We start from the raw sequence: 20,337 nt of genomic DNA on the forward strand, positions 1-20,337 counted from the left end.
GAAAGACTTGAGTTCAAATCATGCCTCAGTTACTTACTAGCTATGTGGTTTTCTTTTTGTTTTTTTTTTTTTTTGAGGGGGGACGGCAGGGCAATTGGGGTTAAGTGACTCGTCCAAGGTCACGTAGCTAGTAAGTGTGTCAAGTGTCTGAGGCCGGATTTGAACTCAGGTCCTCCTTACTCCAGGACCGGTGCTGTACTCACTGCGCCACCCAGCTGCCCCAACTTACTAGCTATGTGACTGGGCGAGTCACTTAACTTTTGTTTGCCTCAGTTTCCCCATCTATATAATGCGGATACCCCTGGATTATTTTGAGGCTGAAAGAGATATTTGTAAGGAACTTTGCAGATCTTAAGGTGCTAGTTATCATTATCAAATGCCCAACAGAGGAGTTTTTATTGGATTCTGGCAGTAGTAGGAGCCCCTAGAGCTCCTTAGTAAGAGGAGAGAGAGGTGTGTGTGTAACTGAATAGGGGATGGACTGGAATGGGAGAGACTTGAGGCAAGAATCCCATTTAGGAGGCTGTTGCAATAGACCAAGTGAGAGGTGTTGAAGGCCTGAACCAAGATGGTGGCTGTGAGTGGAGAGAAGGGGAGGTGAATGAGAGATGATTTGAAAGTAGAAATAGCATTTAACAATGCATCAGCCATGTGGGGTGAGTGAGAGTGAGGTTTGGGGCCTGGGTGACTGGATTCTTCTACAATAATAGGGAAATTGGGAAGAGGGAAGGGTTTTGGGTAGAAGGTAGTGAGTTCAACTTTTGCACGTGTTGTTGAGATGAATATGGGCTATCCAGTTCAAGATGCAATGACTGTAGCTAAGGAAAGAGATTAGTGCTGTCTAGAGCAAGGAGCAGCTCTTGAGGTCCCCAAGTAAGATGAGTGAAAAGAGAAGGGGGTCCAGGACAGAATTTTTGGGGACACTCACAGAGGACACGTCTTTGATTAAGAATCAGCAATGGAGACTGAGAAGGTAAGAGGAGAACCAGGAGAAAGTACATAGAGAACATGTTCATTGATGTGAAAATGTAGAGGGGAGAGAGTATTTAAGGGAGAGGGTGAGGTTTTCAGGACACCTCCCCCCCCCCCCCCCCCCCCCTCCCCGCCTTTCCTGGTTCTCTTCCTATCTCTCTGTTTCTTCTCTGTCTCCTTTGCTGAATTCTCATCCAGGCCATACCCACTAACACTGGATGTCTCACAAGGCTCTGTCCTGGTTCCTCTTCTCTTCTTCCTGTATATTACTACATTAGCTCCCATGGATTTAATGACCATCTCTATGCTGAAGATTCTCAAATCTACCTATCCTGCCCCAAACTTTCCTCTGTCCTCTAGTCTCACATCCCCAGCTGCTTTTCAGACATCTCGAACTGGATGTCTGGTAGATGTCTTCATTTCAGCTTCTTGAAAACAGAACTCATTATCTTTTCCCCTCAACCCTTCCCCTTTCCTACCATCTCTATTACTGTAGAGGGCAAGACCGTTCCCAGTCCCCCTGGCTTCCAACCTAGATGTCATCCTGAACTCCTCATTATCTCTCACTGCCACCGCACCCCCCCCATCCAAGCACCTTTGCAGCATCTCCTGAATGTGCCCCCTTTTCTCTGTGCTGCCATCCCCTGGTGCAGAACTTCATCCCCTCTTGCAGACTTTCATCCCCTCTTGCCTGGACTACTGCAGTAGCTGCTGGGGGCGGGGGTGGGGTGGGGGGTGGGGTCTGCCCACCTCAAGTCTCTCCCAACTCCAGTCCATCTTCCATTCAGCCACCGAAGTGATTTTCCTAAAGTGCAAGTCGAACCATCCCATCCATCCACCCCACTTAGTGAACTCCAGGGGCTTCTTATCACCTGCAGGATCAAATACAGAATCCTCTGTTTAGCATTTAAAGCCCTTCCTAATGGAACCACCTTCTACTTTACACTTTACTCTCTGACATGTACTCTTTGAACGAGGCACACTGGCCTCCTGGCGGTGTCTCGAACAAGACCCTGCATCCCTTGGCCCTGGGCATTTTCTCTGTCTGTCCCTCATGCCTAGAATACTCTTCCTTCTCTGCTTCAGCCACTCACCTCCCTGGCTTCCTTTAAGTCCCAACTCAAATCCCAGCTTTTACTGGAAGCCTCTGCAACCCCTTCTAATTGTAGTGCCTTCCCTCTGTTAATTATTTCCCATTTATCCCATTTATTTATTATATGGCTTACTTTGTACATATTTACATGTGGTCTTCCCCATTAGATTGTAAGCTTCTTGAAGGCAGGAATTGCCTTTGCCTCTTTTGTATCCCTGGTGCTTAGCACAGTGCCTGGTACATAGTAGGTACTTGGTAAATGTTAATCGATTAAGTGATTTATTGATGTCAGATGTTACAGGAAGATAAAAGAAATTCAAGATGGAGAAAAGGCTGTTACATTTGGTAATTAAGAGATTGTTGGTAACTTTGGAAAGGACAATTTCATTTGATTGATGAAATGGGAAGGCAGACTGCCTGGGGTTTAGAGTTGAGTGAGAAGAGGGGGTGGAGGCACTGATTACTTTTTAAAAAATGAACACCAATTTCTCTCTCTTCCATCCTTCTCCTCTGCCCCTCCCCCCCCCCCCACCCCTGGGCATTGGGAGGAAGCAACAACAAAAACAAAACCCTTGTAAGAAATACACAGTCAAGAAGATTCCCACATTGGCCATGTCAAAAATTCTGTCTCATTCTGCACCGAGTCCATCAGGAGGTGGGTGGCAGATTTCATCATCAGTCTGTGAAATCATGGTTGGTCATTGTGTTAGTCAGAGATCTTGAGTCTCTCAAAGCTATTTGCTTTTACAGGGTTGTTATTATATAAACTGTGTTCCTTCTGTCCACCCACTTCACTCTGTATCGCTTCACACAAGTCTTCCCGAATTTCACTGAAACTTGTGTGGATGGATGGTTTTCTTAGGGAGTTTAGTCATGAAGGGAACGAGAAACATGGCCCAGTAGGTAGAAGGAGTGTTTTAATCAAGTGAGGGATTTGGAGGATGGGAGAGAGCTTGTCCTGCTTGTGGGCCTCCGGGAGGCAGCTGGTAGATTGGGAGAGAGTGATCATAAGAAACAGAGTGGAGATAGGAGTGGCGGCACTTGGCCGGAGAAATCAAGGCAGGATTGGTTCAAGGACAGATGTCAAGGAGTCTGCCTTGGCCATAGAAGGACCACCTTTTGTCTGAGAACAAAGGAAGAGATAGTAGGGGTAGAAGTGCAAGTATGTGAGAGGAGGAGAGGAGAGGGGCAGGCTCTCTGGGGAAGGGTACCTCAGCTAGGACGGTAGGGGAAGAAGATGCTGTGGGAGGCTAGAGGAGAGATGGATAGGTTTGGAAAGCTGCTGTGGAGAATGGGCTAGCAAATCAGTTTGGTAGGAATAGAATGTTTGCTTTGCTAGAGTGAGGGCCCAGTTGAAGTCAGATTACATAAATTTTTGGAGGGCCCAGTCAGCAGTTTTGTGATTTCCTTTATCTTCTTTAAGGAATCAAGAAGTCAGTGGTGCCTAAGTCCAGTGTTGGGTCTTGGCCAGGTGTGACTGGCAGTAGGACAAGGGTGGAGTGAATCCTGGATGGAATAGAGTGTGGAGCTGAGTCGGCCAACCATGGGGTCAAGAGAGGGAATGGCAGGAGAGTGGCCAGTGCAGGATCAATAGTGAAGGAAAGAACAGAGGGCTGGACTGATTGACCTCATGGTGTTGTAAGGCAAGAAAAAAGTGGAATGAAAAATGATCCTTATCAGATACGAGAATTTTAGACTTCATGAACATGGAAATAGAACACTGTGGGTGATGGTAAAGTGAAGGATGTGACCATCTTTGTAGCTGGGGTGGAATGGAGGAGTTGGTTGTGGGAGAAGTTAGGGCATTTGAGGGAGTCCCCAAATAGTAGGGCAGGAGATGGAGAGAAGATGGAGACTATGAACCAGGCAGTAAAGTCATTGAGGAAGGAAGGTGAGCCAAAGGGGTGTGATTTGGGTGATGAATTGCATGAACCTCAAAGGAGGAGAAGATGATTCGTGAAGCTGGGCAAGGGTCTGGAAGGAATATTTTGACTCCTCTACTGCAGTCTGTGAGTCAGGGGGTGTGAGATAAAGTACAGCCAGGACAGAGAAGTCCCTGTATTTGCTGTCTCACAGTTAATACTCCAGTAATTTCACAATGCCTAGTAAACGTCTGGGCTTTTTTCTTGCTGTCTTTACTCACTCATTTGATAGTTTCATGGATGTTTGATCAGAATGCATGAGTGCCATGGCTCTGTGAACATCAGCAATGATGGCTCGCATCTCTGTTCAGAAGCATCAGTCATAACGTACAGGGAAGTAAAACTGACATTTTAGCATTTTTCCATTAACAGCTTGGTTGAAAATCCTTAAGGAAATAAGTACATACTCCATTCACTTGTGTGTTTGCAGAAAACATTGTGTCACAAAAGTGGGAATCATTGGTTCCTTCTCAATAACATGAAGCTTTGTTCCTTTTTTATGTTTTGGTTTATGATATGTATTCCACCATTAGAGGCAGAGGAGAGAAGCCAACCTAATTTCCAGAGCTGTGTGTGAATGTCTAGTAATGTGCAAAGTCACATTAATTTCAAGGACATTGGAAACAGGAATGTCAAATCAGTATTTGTTTAGCCGAGTAAGACCAATAGCAGTGAAAGAAAGAACTTAATTCTAGCATCTACTAGGATAGAAGTATTGCGAAACTTTTTTAAAGAAAGAAAATGTAGGTGTCATTTTTAGACTCATAATTTTCTGATGTGAGATAAACTTGATTTATTTCCAAATGTATGGTAGATGTCCTTCAAAATAAGATTTGTGCCATCTCCATTCAGATGCTTTGTCTAAAGACTTGTACACACGTAGAGCTGTGTGTTGTACCTCATTTTGCAAGACCAGGCCCACAAACTAAAGCATTTATTAACTACTTAGGTGTGAAGCTTTGTGCTAAGCGATGGGATATGAAGACAAAAGCAAAACTTTCAAAAAAATTCGATAATTTTTATTGATATCTCTTGTTTTTATATCACCTGAATATCCTCTTGCATCTCCCCCACTCCCGGAGAATCATCCTTTATAAGAAAGAAAGAATAACAAAAAGAGGAAGAAGGAAAAAAAATATTTCCCCAAACTAACCGACATGTCCTCAAAGGCAGCCACGGCCTCCTGTCTTTGAGTTCTTGGCTGCCACAAAAAGTGCTTCTGTCTATTGTTAGATGTTTATAAGGGCCTTTCTTTTTGTCATTGATCTCCTTGGTTTATATCCCTAACAGTGAAATCTCCGGATGAAAGTATATGGACGCTTGGGGCACTTTTACTTTTCTTCTGCAGTTCCAGTGGTTGGATGACTTTGCAGCTGCAGTAGTGATGCATCCATGTGCCTGTCTTTCCACAGCCCCTCCCAAATGAACTGTTCCCATGTTTATGTCATCTTTGTCACTTTGCTGGCTGTGAGGTGAAGCCTCAAGGTTGTTTTCATCTGCACTTCTCATATTATTAGTGAGTCAGAACAGAGGTGTCAAACACATGGTGCGTGATACTCCCCAGTGCAGCCCAAAGCAGATTAACGTGTAATTGGGAAACATTTAACAAAATAAGCAACAATATAACAAAAGAAAGCTAATATGAATATCATTTCCTAAGTCAATGTGTAGCCCACAAGGGATCCTTATTGATGGCCTGGTGACCCCTGTTTCTATTTGATTTTGACATGGCTTTAGAAAGTTCTTTCATATGGTTGTTAATAGTTTGCATTTCTTCTTTTGTGAACTGCATATTTATATCCTTTGACCAGTTATCTTTTGGAGGATGGCTTTCACTCATGTGTGTCTGTTCAGTCGCTCTATCAAAGATATTTGACACAAAGATTGATCCAGCTGAACATTCCCCTTTTTATCCTTCCTTGTTTTATTAATATGGTTATGCAAAGGCTTTTCAATTTCATGTACTCAAAATTACCCTATTTTATCTTTTGTAATCACCTCTCTCCTTCATTTGGTTAAGAATTCACTCTTTACCCATGGGTGCGAAAGGTCTGTCATCTATTTGTCCTCTGATTTTTTATGGTGTGATTTGTAACATTCAGGTTATGAATCCATTTTAAACTGGGTGTGGAATATGTTGTAAGATTCAGGTTAGGAGCTTAGTATCTAGTGGGGGAGATAACAAATACCCATATGAGTTTACACGGAATATGTACAAAATATGTAATACAAGGTCATTTTGGGAGGAAGGATTCTAGCTGCTGGGAGCATTAGCAAAAGCTTCCTGAGGAAAGAGGCATTGAGCTGAGTCTTGGAGAAAGAGAGAATATGGCGGGCCCAAGGACGGCCACTGCCAAGGTGTGGACATGGGTATAGAACAGGGGGTATAAAGGCCAGTGTGGCCGAAACACGGAATGTAAGCTTGAGTGTGAGAAGATTGGAAAGGAAGGAGGAGCCAGGTTCAGCAGAGATTGAAATGTCAATGAAAGAAGTCTGAGAGGTAGTAGGGAGCCACTGTCATTTGTTGGGGGAGAGGAGGATGTGACATGATTAGATGCTTCAGGAAAATCACTTTGGCAGCTGAGGCTTGAGATAGGGATGGTTATAAAAGATTATTTGAAAAATGAATTTTTCTGGGTTTTTAGAAATGCATTGCATGTTGTTTTTCAAACGTTCCCAGTCTGATAGAAAACGAGTATCATGGATCTTTTTTGGAATCATGGTGCCTGGGAAATTTCCCTTTCTCCTTGTATGTAATAGCAGTCTGTTGTTTGCCCGCTTTTCTAAAACCCCACTTTTTAAGCAGACTGTGGAACATAACCCATCCTTTTTCAAAGTATTAGGAACTTTACACTGAATGTATTAGTCAGTTTATGGTTTACAAGTGGTACCATGGAGCTGTGTTGAGGCTTTGCCTGTGTCCAAGGGCCCAAGGGAGATATGGAACCTCCCGGATGTTTGGCAGCCTCTGCTTCAGGGAGTGGTTTCCTAGAATCTGAACTTATCTGAGATTCATTCTCCAATTTTTAACGAATTTGGATTGCTTCAGAATAATTGAAGAATTTCAATCCAGGATAAGGTTTAATGGTGTAATCACATGTCATTTTTTTCTTTGCTCTCTTTTACTTAAGAGCTTTGTAAGATGAATAAGCACTGTAGAAAAATGTGGTACAAAAAATGACCAAAGGAGATCTCCTGAATGTATCTGATGCTAACAGAAAGTATTTGGTATTTGCTTGGTAGATTTGATGCTATTTATTCCCTGCAGTTTGTAATTCTTTTCCTTTCCAACAGGGGCATAAGAAAATGGTGGCAGACCCTTCCTCCCAACAAGAAAGAGCTATTTAAAGAAAGTATGAAGAAGAATAAATGGAGATTATTCCTGGGCTTGAGTAGTTTGGGAGTGTTATTTGTTATCTTTTATTTTTCTCATCTGGAGGAGAGTCCAGTCACAGGACGGAAAAAGTTACTGGTGTTGGGGAAGGAGCAATTCACAATGATATCGCAAATGGAATACGATTCAGTAAGTAGTAAAAATAGTGAAAATCCTCTTTTTAGAACATCCCTGATGTAGCCTTTTGTTTAAAGCACGTTAGGAAGGGCTGTGTGAGAGGTGGGTCGGCATGGAATTTGCAGGCCTGGGCTGGGGCCTCATTGCTTGTGTTTGCCAGTACTGAGCCTGCATTTCCATCCTCCCAAGCAGTTATGGAATAAAATATATTGATTTCTCTGTTTATGTTGGGAAAAAATGATCCTGGTTTTTAGAAACCTTAGTTCTCTGGGTGGTGTCATTGTATCCTAGGGAGCTGAACTTACAAAGAGTTAAAACTTTCTTAGCTGTACATTAAAGGTGGGTAAGGTTGATGCAAACAAGCATTACCCATTGCTCAGTGGGAACATATTTTACGAAAGAGGCTTGTGTCCCTAGAGAAGTGGAAGCTTCCATACTGTGTTTAGCGAAGTTTGTCTTGAGTCACTTCCCTGAAACTTTGGGACCATGTACTGTGTGCATGGCCTCGCTTGGTGCTGCTGTGGTTCACAGAGGTAAATGGGACCCATCCCTCTTGCTGTCAGTGATGACAGTTTGTTGAAAGGTCTTCAGGGTTTTAGTCATGGTTTAATCAGAGGCTATTTAACGGACAAACAAGGAGAACGGGAGCACATATTGATGAAGCACTTTAAGATGTGCCAGGCCCTTTCCATCCATTGATTTGTTTGATCCTCAGAACAGTCCATCACAGCTGATGAAACCCCAGCCCTCCCAGAGTTACTCAGCTAGTAAATACTTGGGTGAATTCTCCCCACTCCCAGTCCAGCTCTGCCTTAGGGCCAGGAGCTCTCCGAGGTCCTTTGCTGCTTCTCTGGAGGTAGGCCCCTCATCTCTAGGATTTCCCCTGTGCTGGTGTTCTCATATCATACTCATATGTGTTATCAGGTCACTTTGTAGTCTACGTAGACTTATTCCCACTGGAGTCTAAGTTCTTGAGGTTAGGAGTTGTTTCACTTTTATATTTTGTATTCCCAGTGCTAGTACTGTTCTCTTGGACATTGTAGGTAATTAGTAAATGTTGGTTGAATTGGATTCAGTTTTGTGAATTTGGACTAAGAGGGGCCTGTGTTAGAATGATGTGGCATTTGCTTTTCTTACCTCTAAGAAGCCTAAAATAAAGTCTCGGGTGAGGAGCTCCCATTAAAGATCCATCCTGGTGTGAAAAGAAAAGAGACTCGGGTTCACTTGTGGCTTCTGACATTTGCTGGCTACGTGACCTTGGGCACCTCACTCCATCTCTATGAACTGGCTTTGTCATTGGTAGAATAATCATGCCTATAGTATGGTGTCATAGGCATATGTTACTACTACCATGTGTAGAAGATCAGAAAAGCCCAGAAAACATTTTAGTCAGCTGACACTTCACTTATTTGCCAAGCAGAGAAAGATGGAGGTCAAAGGTAACACTGGTTTTGAATATAAACTTGTTAGTAAAATTTTACAATGGATGAAAAATTATAACCAGTATTTTTCATAAAGCAAGGAAGTGCAATAGAAGGTAAAACCAGATTAGAAAAAAGTTTGGCAAGAAATCCAAAAAAGCAAAATCATCTCAGGACAGTTAATGATATTTGTGGAAGGAAGACAATAAACAGAAGAAAAATGGAAAAGATGTGTAAAGTTACTGTGACAAAATATTTCCACCCTCAAAGACAGTGGAATTATCATCATGCTTGGACCCTAAAATTACAGTCCTGTTCATACCTATAGGGAACAAAGACAAGAAATGTAGCTCGATTGCACCAAGTGTGCATAGGGTATATCTGGACCAAAAATCCAAATACAAAGGAGATCCCCCAGGGGGATCAGGGTATGCTTTGTGTAGGAGCTAGACCCTGAGGTGAGCCTTGCAGGAAGATAGGCATTCTGGGAGGAGGAAGTGAGGAAGGAGTGTATTCCAGGCCTAGAGGACCTGTCATAGGTGGAGACAGGACATGGAATGTCACAGAGGGACTAGCAAATAGGCCAATCAGGCTGAAACCTAGGAGAGTCATGTGCCCAAAGCCTGGAAGGTCAGCTGGAGCCGTCTGTTAGAGCCAGGTTGTGAAGGGTTTTAGAAGAGGCACGAAGGAGTTCTTGCTGATTCTTGAGTAGGTGAGTGACATGATTAGGCCTGGCAGCAGCCAGCTGTGTAGAGCTGTTCTCTGAGGGGCCACCTGGCTGCATTTGGAGAAGCTCTTTGCCAGAAGGTTGGCTCCAAGAGACTGATTTTTTCCATCATAGCGGCTCGTGGAGATGGTCTATGAAATCATAAGAAAGACTTTGTTGTCTGAAAACCAGGCAGACTAAGTAAGTTTGGAAGATTATTACAAAGTTGTCTATTGACTAATGAATTATCTTGTCCATAGCAGCAGCTCAGAAACCCCGAGGCCTAGCATGGCTGCCGTCTTGACTTCAGGGAATCTGATGAAATCATGGCCACTTGAAGGAGGAGGTGTAGATGAGGAAAGGCTGGTTAACACAAGCTATTCCACAGTCATTTGTAACATTTAAATTCATGTTTAGTACATTAATTTATGTATAATTAAATAGTTACATACTAAATAAGGAACATTCAGACCATTGCTAACTACCAATCAAATGGTATTATGAATGATACAGTATTGACTGGTTTCTGGACTGAAAGTAGTTTTTGAATGTATTTCAGCTGATGCTGCCTTATATTCTAATGTTTTTCTCACAGTGAAATTTCTTTAACGGTGTCCCAAGGACTGATTAGAGAAAACAAACATGACTGCCTGTGAGAGAACATTATCATAAAGTTATAAGGTGCTAACATTATATTTAGTGCTAGAGAGCTTTTCTCCCAGTAATAGTAATTTCATTTGAACACCTCCTTCAAACTAGGTTAATATAATTGCCTTATTTATTCTGTGTTTTAACATGTGTCATACCCTGAGATAAGTTGTTACAAGTAACTGTACATTATTTTTAATAGGCTTCCTTTATTTCATTCCAGAATATTTGTGAAATAAAACATATTCATTATTAAGAAAGAAGCCCCCAAACAAACCATAAAGTTTACCCAGGTTTGAAATAGTTACCATTATTTTTTTGTGGGGGGAAGAACCAGGTTCAAAATATTATATGACTATGCCAAGATTACTTTTTAAAAAAATTAAACCACCCATTTAAAAGTGTGACATGTTAGAGGAAAAATTTGAAAATATATGCATATGAAAGGAAAATTCAATTTTTTCTTAAGTAGATGAAATTATCTGCCCCAAGTATTCTGAATTCTATCAAAGTAAACTCTTATCCAGCTTTGTGGAAGAAAGGGAGTGTTTTTAATCATGGTGATACTTCATCAGTAACCTGGGGAGAAAATGGCACATCTATTAATACTGAAATTTCAATAATCTTCCGTCAGTGTGTGTGAATAAAACTTTAAATTAATGATACATTTAGGGATCCCTCTTCTCCTCCCCAAACCCGGTTAGGTTCAGTATATTTTCAGTCCACTGAGCCATAAAAGTAATTATCTTCTGTGTTTCACTTTTCTCCATGATACTCATTTTTCTCCTGATGACAAAATGTTTTCTCCATACAAAGTTTCATTTCGTACATTATTTTACAGTTAGCAGAATAAAAAACCATTTAAATGTGTTTCTTGTTTTCATATGCATAAATAAAAAAGATGAATTTCATTTTAATTTAAAATGATTCAGATAAAAAATCTTAATCATTAACAGTTGTTCAAGATAATGAAGTATATTAATTTCACATGAATAATTCAAATTTCAAAAGTTTAGAACTGTGCTTTAATATATGTAGATCTTTGCATATATCTTTAAAATACAGAATTAAAATATTGAACTGTTGGCAGCAGGATCTTTTCCCACAAAACATTTTGAACCGTTTGCAGCATTAAAATTGTCTAAAATTACAACTCCTTTTCTTTGTTAATCATGTAGTGGATGGAAGAATTCAAAAATGACCTGCTGACTGAGAAAGATCCCAGGTACCTGGCTGTGAAAGAGGTTTTGCAGCATCTGGTGGACAGCAACAGAGACATCCCGGGCATCTCAGAGTTCAAGTGGATTATTCACGTGGTGGACAGGCCCAGTGTCAATGCCTTTGTTCTTCCCGTAAGTACGTTTCCTCCAGTTAGAGTTCAGTGTTCCGTTGGTGAGCTCTGTTTTCTCTTTCTCAGTTTTCAGCTTACAGTCCGGTTGTTTTTTCTTTTGTGTGTGTGCAGTATGGGCAGGTGTTTGTTTTCACTGGGCTCCTCGAGGCGGTCACTGATGTTCACCAGTTGACTTTCCTTTTGGGCCATGAGATCGCTCACGCGGTGCTGGGACATGCTGTAAGTACTTCACAATTAGCATTCAGTTGTTAGAATGTTCGTCGTCGTCACAAATTAATTGCCTTGAAAGTGTAGAATGTTTTAATGCTAATTTTTTTCATGGAGAGAATAGTAAAACAGAACAAGTTCTATGACACCATCTAAGAAATTGCAGCAAGAGAAGACCGTGCGGGATGGTGGATGGAGCGCCAGGGTTCGTGTCAGGATTCTGGGCTCTCTTTGGCCACTTACCAGCTGGACGTGTCACTTCACCTCCCTGGTCCTGTTGCCTCCTCTGTAAAAGGACGTGGTTGGGCTTGATTATTTCTAAGGTCCCTTCTCCCTCCTTAAGTTCTACAAATGTTGGAACATGGTGAAGAAGTTGACAGTTATTTGATGTCATCATTTCTAACTTTGAATTCTTAGTACTTCACACGATAGTAATATTTCAGAGGTGTAAGGGACCTGGAAGGCCATTTAGTGCAACCCATCCCCATTCTCCCTAAAGACATGCCCCTTGACAAGTGAGTGTTGTCTTTGCCAGAAGGCTTCTGAGGAGGGAGATCTGCCATCTCTTATGGCAGTCCTCTTCACTTTGGGACAGCTCTTATCATCAGAATTGTTGGAGACTTTCTCCTGACATCAGGCCTCAGTTTCCCTTTTTGCAGATGCAGCTCATTGCTCAGTAAAATTAATCCATGTCTTGAAAACATCTGATGATAGAGGAAATGTTGCTCCTCCTTCTACCCTCTGGCCCATGCTGGTGTACAGGCAGTTAGACTCTGGGATGAAAGCCAAGGGAGAAGCTGATGAGGAGAGAAACCACTGTCCCAAAGTCCATCCCCTACATGTAGGCAAGCCTCCTCTGCACCCCAGAGCTGGCTTTGGATGGCTACACTGCCACAGTTGGTCTTTTTTCTAGAGAAGCTTTTGGATTCCTACTCAAAGGGAGTGTTTGATAATAAGAGAATCCATCTATTGAACCAGGAAGAGACAAGTGGCAGCAAGTTCATGAAGAGCTGACACATTCCACTTATTTGGGGAGTCTCCATTTCCATCATTTCCTTGAGGGCACACCCTGACCTGGGCCATCACTTGTTGCTTTGGCTCAGACAGTGCATTTTGAACTTTTTTTTGTGCATCCAGATGTTAATGCTGCTAATGTTTTCTCTGTGTCCTGCTTGGGGGATGGCAGAATGACCTTTTCTCTGATGCCAAGTAGGAAAGGAAGGCTGTGGGGGAATTCCAGTGCCCCCAGATGGCCGGGGATCTGCTTCAGGCCGTGCAGGCATCAGTACCGGAGCCATGCTGAGAACCCTTGCTCCAAGTACTGTGCTTTTTTTCCCCATGAAGACGGCTTCTATTTTTCATCTTCATACATTTGTTTTCATTATGTTTTACCTAGATTAAGAGAAAACAGCAGTAGTGGAAAAGCAGAGTATCCTTTCTTTATAATTTTTTTACATAGCTTTTCCAACCTTGGTTCAGTTGAGTACCTCTCTCTCCTAGGTGCTCTTCTCACTGACCTCAGGAGCCTGCCTGGTGTGCAGATACTGTAGCCACGGTAGTCTTAAACTGAAATGACTCCCCAAATCTCTGTCGGAGGGAGCCCCAGGTGCCACAGAGTCCAAGCTGTGCTCACACTGCAGCGCACATGACAAGCAGCCGACCCCTTCCTTCAAGGCTGTCCCTGACGCTCTTTAGCAGAGCTTAGGAGCTGGAAGTTCTTCCTTCTGTCCGTCCCCTAGATTAACCTCAGTTTCCATTCCCATCATAGAGTTTAAAGGAAGGTGGTCAAAGCTATTTACAAAGCTGAAGGAACTGCCTTTCCTTTCTTCCTCTAACTTTTTACCAAACTTAGGATCCAGTTTTCTTGAAGCCTCCCGGATAAAGCCTTCTATGAGGCGGTACATTTGGATTCCTTGGTGTCATTATTCAAGGCTGTGGAGCCTATGTTGCCTGGTCTATTATCACTGCTTCATAACAGCTCAATCAGTCTTGGTCATCCATCACTTAGGAAGCGCTTTGATATACACTACATCTGCTGTCTGGCATTGCATCCCATGCCTCACACTGAGTGCACCGTCTTGATCTCTGCCGTGGTGCATCAGTAAAGAAATGAGTGATTTCGATCATTGGATGAGATGCCAGACAGCAGATAACAGCTTCGAAGACTGAAAACATGAACGTTTCTTTTGCACATCTTAAATGTTGCCAATGCTTTAAAGTTTTTCTTGTTGATACCCAGTTGCTAACTTAATAATAATGATGATGATGCTAGCCTACATTTACAGAGTACTTTAAGACCTGCCAAGTGCTTTGTGTATGTCGTCTCCTTTGATTCTCCCTGGTGTCCTGGCAGGTAATGCTCTTAGTCTCATCTGACATGCGTGGTACCTGGGTTTCACCGAGATAAAGGGACTTGCCCAGGGTCACATGGCTAGTAAGTGTCTGAAGCAGGATTTGAATTCAGGTCTTCGTGGCTGCAAGCCCAGCATTCTGTCTACTGTGTCACACTGACTCTCTCCTCCCTCCTCACCTTTTTGTTTTTTATTACTTTAGTTAAAGCAATTACCTAGTTCTACGTAATGCATGCCTACATTTGTGTTCAAACATACTTCTGTATTTAGCAAGAGTTCTTCGGACTTCTTTGGCTAAGGTTCTGAAAGTCTGATCATGGGAGGGGTGATCCTGGATCTCAAAGACCATATATGTCAGCAGACCAGAAAGGTGTCATTTATGGGTCCAGCAGCAAGGTGTTTGCAGTCCAAGAAGCGTCTTGGTGAAGTATGTGAGGCTGATTACCCAGCCATGCCACTCACAATGGTTACAAAGAGAGGGTGAGAGCAGTTAGCAGCCCGGCCTGTCTCCATGTCCTGGGAAGTCAGGAGGGGCTGCTGAGGAGGCAGCTCAGGTCTCCGGACTGTTTTAGCCGTGCTGTGACTAATGAGATCGTCACTGAATCCTCAACAATAGCTGTTATTGGGAGACCTGTGCCCTCTGCAGCAGGGCAGAAAATGAGCATCTTGGCAATTGGAACTCAGGCTTACCCTTCAATTCACAAAGGTCACTGATATTCAAGTAAAACATTTTGCAGTAATTTCTGTTATAAGCAAATGATTGAACTTCATTCTCCGGTGTGAAATCGAAGACTGAAATTAAGGCACACTTTGAGAAATATAAATGTATTTTCCATTTCTCAATAACTGTAGACAAGACCAAAAAGCTTAATTTAAGCAAATGAATACCTTTGGAAGTAGAAATATAAACCTAAGCATGAAGTTGCTAATTGCTCTCTCCCACATCAGATATTAGCTAGTATTTGGTATGTAGTAGAAATGTATGTACATAAGCACACATCATTTTATGGCATGTATAGGCATTATGATCTCTGTGGTATAAAATTTTTATTCTAATTTCCTATAATAACCAAAAACCTTTTGGGTTAAAATATATTTTCTCCCTTCAAATATCTAACTTTTATGTAAGATTTGTTAAAATTGGCCATCTTGAAATTGGATAGATGCTGGCCATGTTCCCATTATGGGAATCTAAGCTCAATTTGCCCACGTGTCCATGTGTGAGATGGGGATATAGAGGAAGGAAAAGCCCCAGAAAGGCCAAAAGCCTTGTCTCCATCTCATCTGTCGCCCTTTGTCCTTGAGCCTTGGCTGAGGAGGGCTGCTTTTTGGTGGCCACTTAGGACACAATAGAAACATGTCTGCCGGCACGATGTTATATTGTATTAGTGTAATCATTTTGTTGTTTTGATTGTTCTCAGGCAGAGAAGGCCAGTCTGGTTCACTTGTGGGATTTTCTAGGTCTGATTTTCCTCGTGATGATTTGGGCCGTCTGTCCTCGAGATAGTTTGGCAGTTTTGGGACAGTGGATCCAGTCTAAGCTGAAAGAGGTAAGAGTGGGGGCCAGTGACTAGAACCAGAGAGTACCTTGTGGTATGGCATTGATTGGCATTTTACTGTAGATAAATGGAACCCTGATACTGTTTTACATTTTGTCATTAGGAAATATGGGCTTTCCTATTAAACATCATAGATTTAGAGCTGGAAGGAACCTTGGAGGTGATCTAACTTAACACCCTCATTTTACAGATAAAGAAACTGAGACTCAGATTAGCCCAGAGTCTCACAAGTTGTTAAGTATGGGATGTGAATCCAGGTGTTCTGCCTAAATTAAGTGTTCTTTTTCTCTTGGCCATAAATTTGTATCTTATCCTAGAGGCAAAGAATTGGAGGTTACCCCAGATTCTTGGGGGCTGTGTCAGTGGGGCTCAGTCTTGGTGTGGCCCACACCAAGGTGGTAGATTTCAATTACAGGCCCAGTGACCAACTCTGTGTCCAGGATCTGACCAGCCCAGTGAAGTATGGAGACTTCCCCACCTGTTTAGCTCCAGAGAGATAAGCCTGTCAGCTACATGACCTTGGATACCAAAGAAGGGCTACAATTTTCTGCAAAAGCCCAGTAGACATTTGGGCCTGGCATTGCTGTTTCTCTGAGCTTCTGGAATCCCAGAATCTTGGTCGTGAAGCATCTCAGAGGACCCACCCAGTGAGTGGTTTTGCCGCTTCCCTTTAAGTCCTCCAGTAATTAGGCCCATCCTCAGATAGCCTAGTCCACGTTGGTAGTTTTGATTCTCCCTCTATGTGATTTCCCATGGTTCCTTGCTCTGCCTTTGGGGGTCAAGCAGAATAATTTGACTTCCACAAAATGGTTATTCATTATAGCCATTGGGGATGGAAGAGTTTAGGACAGGGGTCCTTAGTGCTTTTTGTATCTTGGACCCCTTGGGCAGTCATCTCTGGGAAGCCTGTGGCCCCCTTCTCAGATTCTTGTTCCACAGTGCTGGCACATATTAGGTTCCATATAAAGTCTAGGTATTGTTCTTCTTCCTCTTAAATGAATAAAATAAAATACATAGGATTACAAAGGCAACCAATTATATTTAAGTAATTTTTAAAATATTTTATAAAAGCAGTTTACGAATCCCGGGTTATAAACTCTTGGTTTGAACTTGCAGGGGTGAGGAACCTGCGGCCTTGAGACCACATGTGACCCTCTAAATCCTCAAGTGCAGCTATCAGAGGGCCACATGTGGCCTCGAGGCCGCAGGTTCCCCACCTTGGAGCATGGTTTGGTAACTCTGGGTTTGAGTGAGGCGGAGGTGATTTTTATGGCCCCTTCGTTGGGTTTGTGAAGGGGGCCCATCCAGACCCATCCTTGTCTAGGGCCTCTGCTTCCTTTGGCCTTTTTGTTTTCCTCTCACACTCCCTGCCCTAGCCCCTCAGTCTGCTCAGCAAACACCCACCTATCTAGTCTGTGCCCCAAATGAACTACAAAGGTGTATTACTTGATAAAGGTGACTCTTCCAGGGGATGTTTCCATTTTAATCCAACATGGAAGCTTTCAGTCCTTAGAAGACCGTGGTCAGGCTGAAGCTGCCCCTGGTCCTGCCCAGCCATTGTATGAATGTGCACTCCCCACGCCGCTTTGTAAAGGGGCTGGACCTCAGGCTGGGGCTTAGGAAGGAGGCTGTGGCTCGACATTGACCTTTTCTTGTTCCTTTTTTCGTGTATAATAGTGATCACGCAGCATCTTCCATTGAGGAGCTGCCATTGTGGTTCCTGAGCTGCCATATGTAGTTCTTTCAGTTCCGGGAGTGCCTAACTGCTTGATTAGCTGTGATTAATTATTTTATTTCACATTTCTCTCCAAATATTTCCCCTTGTCCTGGGAGATTTGACTATTTAGGCACAATCTGTTATTTGTTTATTTAATGATTTGTGGAACACCCATCCGAGTGCCATCTGGGTGCTGTTCCAAATCTAAGTCATAAACCACAATGAGATAAACTGATAACGAAATTGAGCAACAAGGATCTTTATACAGTCATGTTATGTTAGCGGCACTTCGTTCATAATTACTGAAAGTTCTTAAAGGGAAAAAAAGAACAGCCTTTGGTTGAGTCGTAGGACCTGATCTCTGGAGTGGTTTGATTTGGCCTTTTCCCCCACAATATAGTGAGGGCTTTTCCTGTGTTCTTTTTTTTATAAATTTATTTTTTATTTTTATTTTACAACACTCAGTTCCACAAGTTTTTGGGTTCCAAATTTTCTCTCCCTCCCTCTCCTCCCCCCTCGCCCCCGAGATGGCATGCAATCCAATGTAGGTTCTACGTAGACCTTCACATTGAACTTATTTACATAATAGTCCAGTTGTAAAGAAGAATTTTAACCAATGGAATGAATCATGAGAAAGGAGAAATGAAACCAAAAAAGAAGGAAAAAAAGAGAGAGCGAATAGTTTGCCTCGATCTGCATTCAGACTTTGTAATTCTTTCTCTGGATGTGCACAGCCCTGTGTTCTTTTAATGACTTCATTAGAATTGTGTAGCAAGGAAGAGGTCACAGAACATCACAATTTTAGTAAAGTTCTCTGGAGAACATCCGACAGTCTAACAATTTAAACTGCTTCCTGGAAAATAAAGTTGGATTAATTCCCACTTTGTGTTTGAACTCCCTCCCCTTAAATCAAGGGTTCCTGGGACTCATGTAAGGAATAACTACCTGTCATTTTCCTAAAACTGTAAAATCACTAGTTTGATAATTCCAGGGGACCCACGAGGAAGCTTACCTCCCACTTCCTCACAGAGAGGAGAGGGGTCTTAGGGTGCAGATTGAGAGACAGACAGACAGACAGACAGACACACACACACACAACCAATATTTGTTTTGCTTGGCTTTACAGATTTGTTACAAAGTTTTGGTTTTCTTTTCCATTGGTTGGGAGAGGGGAGTGGAGAAGAGAGAAGGTAGATTTTTGTTATTTGAAAAAAAAAAGAAATTGAAATGAAAGAAATCATTAGGCTGGAGGGGAGCATTCAGCTGGTAGAGTCCTTCAGTGGTGAGGGCAGGATTAATGGATTGAGGATGAGGCAGGAAGGGGGAGGTTGTAAGGTTGCTAGTCTCGGAGGCCTTGAGATCTGTTCCTAGATTCTGACCTGGTAGTTGGAGGCCCCTGTGTGTCTCTGGAGGGAGAGAGGTGCTCTTCTACCCAGCTGACCACTTGATTGTGGGGGGACAGGGAAGTCAGGTATGATGCTGAGTTGAGCTTCTTCAAAAGTTATAAACCTTTCCCCCCTCACCAACCCCGGCGGTGGGTAATAGAAATATTATATCTGTATTTTACAGATAAAGGCTCCATGAGCCTTTGTGTCTTGCCTGGTTAGTAAGGCTGGGAGCCCAGACTTGAACCCAGGCTATCTGTGATGAAGATCAGTGCCCTTCCCACTCCCCAGTGCTGCCCTTTCACATATGATGCTGATCGAGCATCCCCCTGTAGCATTTTTGCTACAGTTCAGCGAGAATACATTTTTGTTACTAGTAATAAATAGGAAAATCCAGGATCTAAACCGACCCTTTAAAGTGGGTACATGGCTTTACAAATAAAAGAATCTTAGCTAGCAGGAACCTTGGCAGCCATGCCGTGCAATCCTGGGATCTGCACCTGAACCTTGGCTTCCTTGTCAGAAGGCGGTACCTTCTCCTCGGGGACAGCCCCCCTCCCATTTCTTCTATGCACTGCTCACTTGTGTGCTTCCTGGTCTCCCCTCCCAGCTGGTGGGGTCCTGTTCTGGATGGAAGTGTTTAGAGACTGTTTTCCTTAAGTAGAGTCTAAGTTTCCTGAGGGCAGGGAATGTGGGGTTTTTAGCTTTGTGCCTCTAGCTCATGGCATCGTGCTTCGTATGTCTGAGGCAGAGTGTTAGTGGAACAGAATTAAATGTGGACAGTGCTTTGGAGCACAGCGGGAAGACCTTGGATCTGCTTAAATACATGGCGGTTTTTGGGACACTCTCAGATCCGTCATCTTAATCTCAAGCCAGAATTTCACTCTATCCTCCTACAGCCCTGTGAGGCAGAGGCTCTGGTTATTCCCCTTTTGTAGATGAGGACACTGGGACATAGGGGGGCCAAGGGACCTGTCCAGGGTCACACAGCTAGTGTTCAGGCAGCATTTGAACCCAGGCCAGGCTCTGGCCGCTGGGACACCACCAAGCTGCCTGTCTTGTTTGCTCTTCAGCAGCTTTCTAGCATGGGTTATTGTTCCCATTTCACAGAGGAAGAAACTGAAGCTCAGGGAGGGTGAGGGATAGGTCCAAGGTCACACAGCGAGTCTGTGGTAGAATTGGGAGTAGAACTCAGATCTTGGGACTCCTACCCCAGTCCTTTTTTCTCTGCCTCACGGGAATAGACTTTATTTTTGTACTTGATCTTGGCAGATTGCAGACATTAGTTCCCTTTAAATTTTCATTTCCTGTTTGGAAGTTAACCCACCTGTCATTAACAAGATATTTATTCACTCCTGATATAAGGAATGAAGGCTGCAACGTGTACTTTGTCCCCATCTTCTTTGCTAGTGATGCTCAGTAAATGTTAAATCTTCATAAGGAATATACACATTTCATCTTACACGCTTCAAGTATCCGTTAAAATGAGTAAAA

General features: G+C 42.9%; 1 protein-coding gene across 3 annotated transcripts in view; it reads left to right on the top strand.

The window, feature by feature from the left end:
• Positions 1-20,337, top strand: part of OMA1 (OMA1 zinc metallopeptidase) — a 74,625-nt gene that overhangs the window by 21,479 nt on the left and 32,809 nt on the right. For all 3 annotated transcript variants that reach the window (XM_036753304.1, XM_036753306.1, XM_036753305.1), the window contains 4 exons: positions 7,282-7,510; positions 11,452-11,625; positions 11,736-11,843; positions 15,604-15,732. In XM_036753304.1, coding sequence (XP_036609199.1) covers positions 7,282-7,510; positions 11,452-11,625; positions 11,736-11,843; positions 15,604-15,732 — 640 coding nt within the window. The remainder of the gene's footprint in view (positions 1-7,281; positions 7,511-11,451; positions 11,626-11,735; positions 11,844-15,603; positions 15,733-20,337) is intronic.

The sequence above is a fragment of the Trichosurus vulpecula genome, chromosome 4 (genome assembly GCF_011100635.1).
Source record: "Trichosurus vulpecula isolate mTriVul1 chromosome 4, mTriVul1.pri, whole genome shotgun sequence".
Lineage (NCBI taxonomy): Eukaryota > Metazoa > Chordata > Mammalia > Diprotodontia > Phalangeridae > Trichosurus > Trichosurus vulpecula.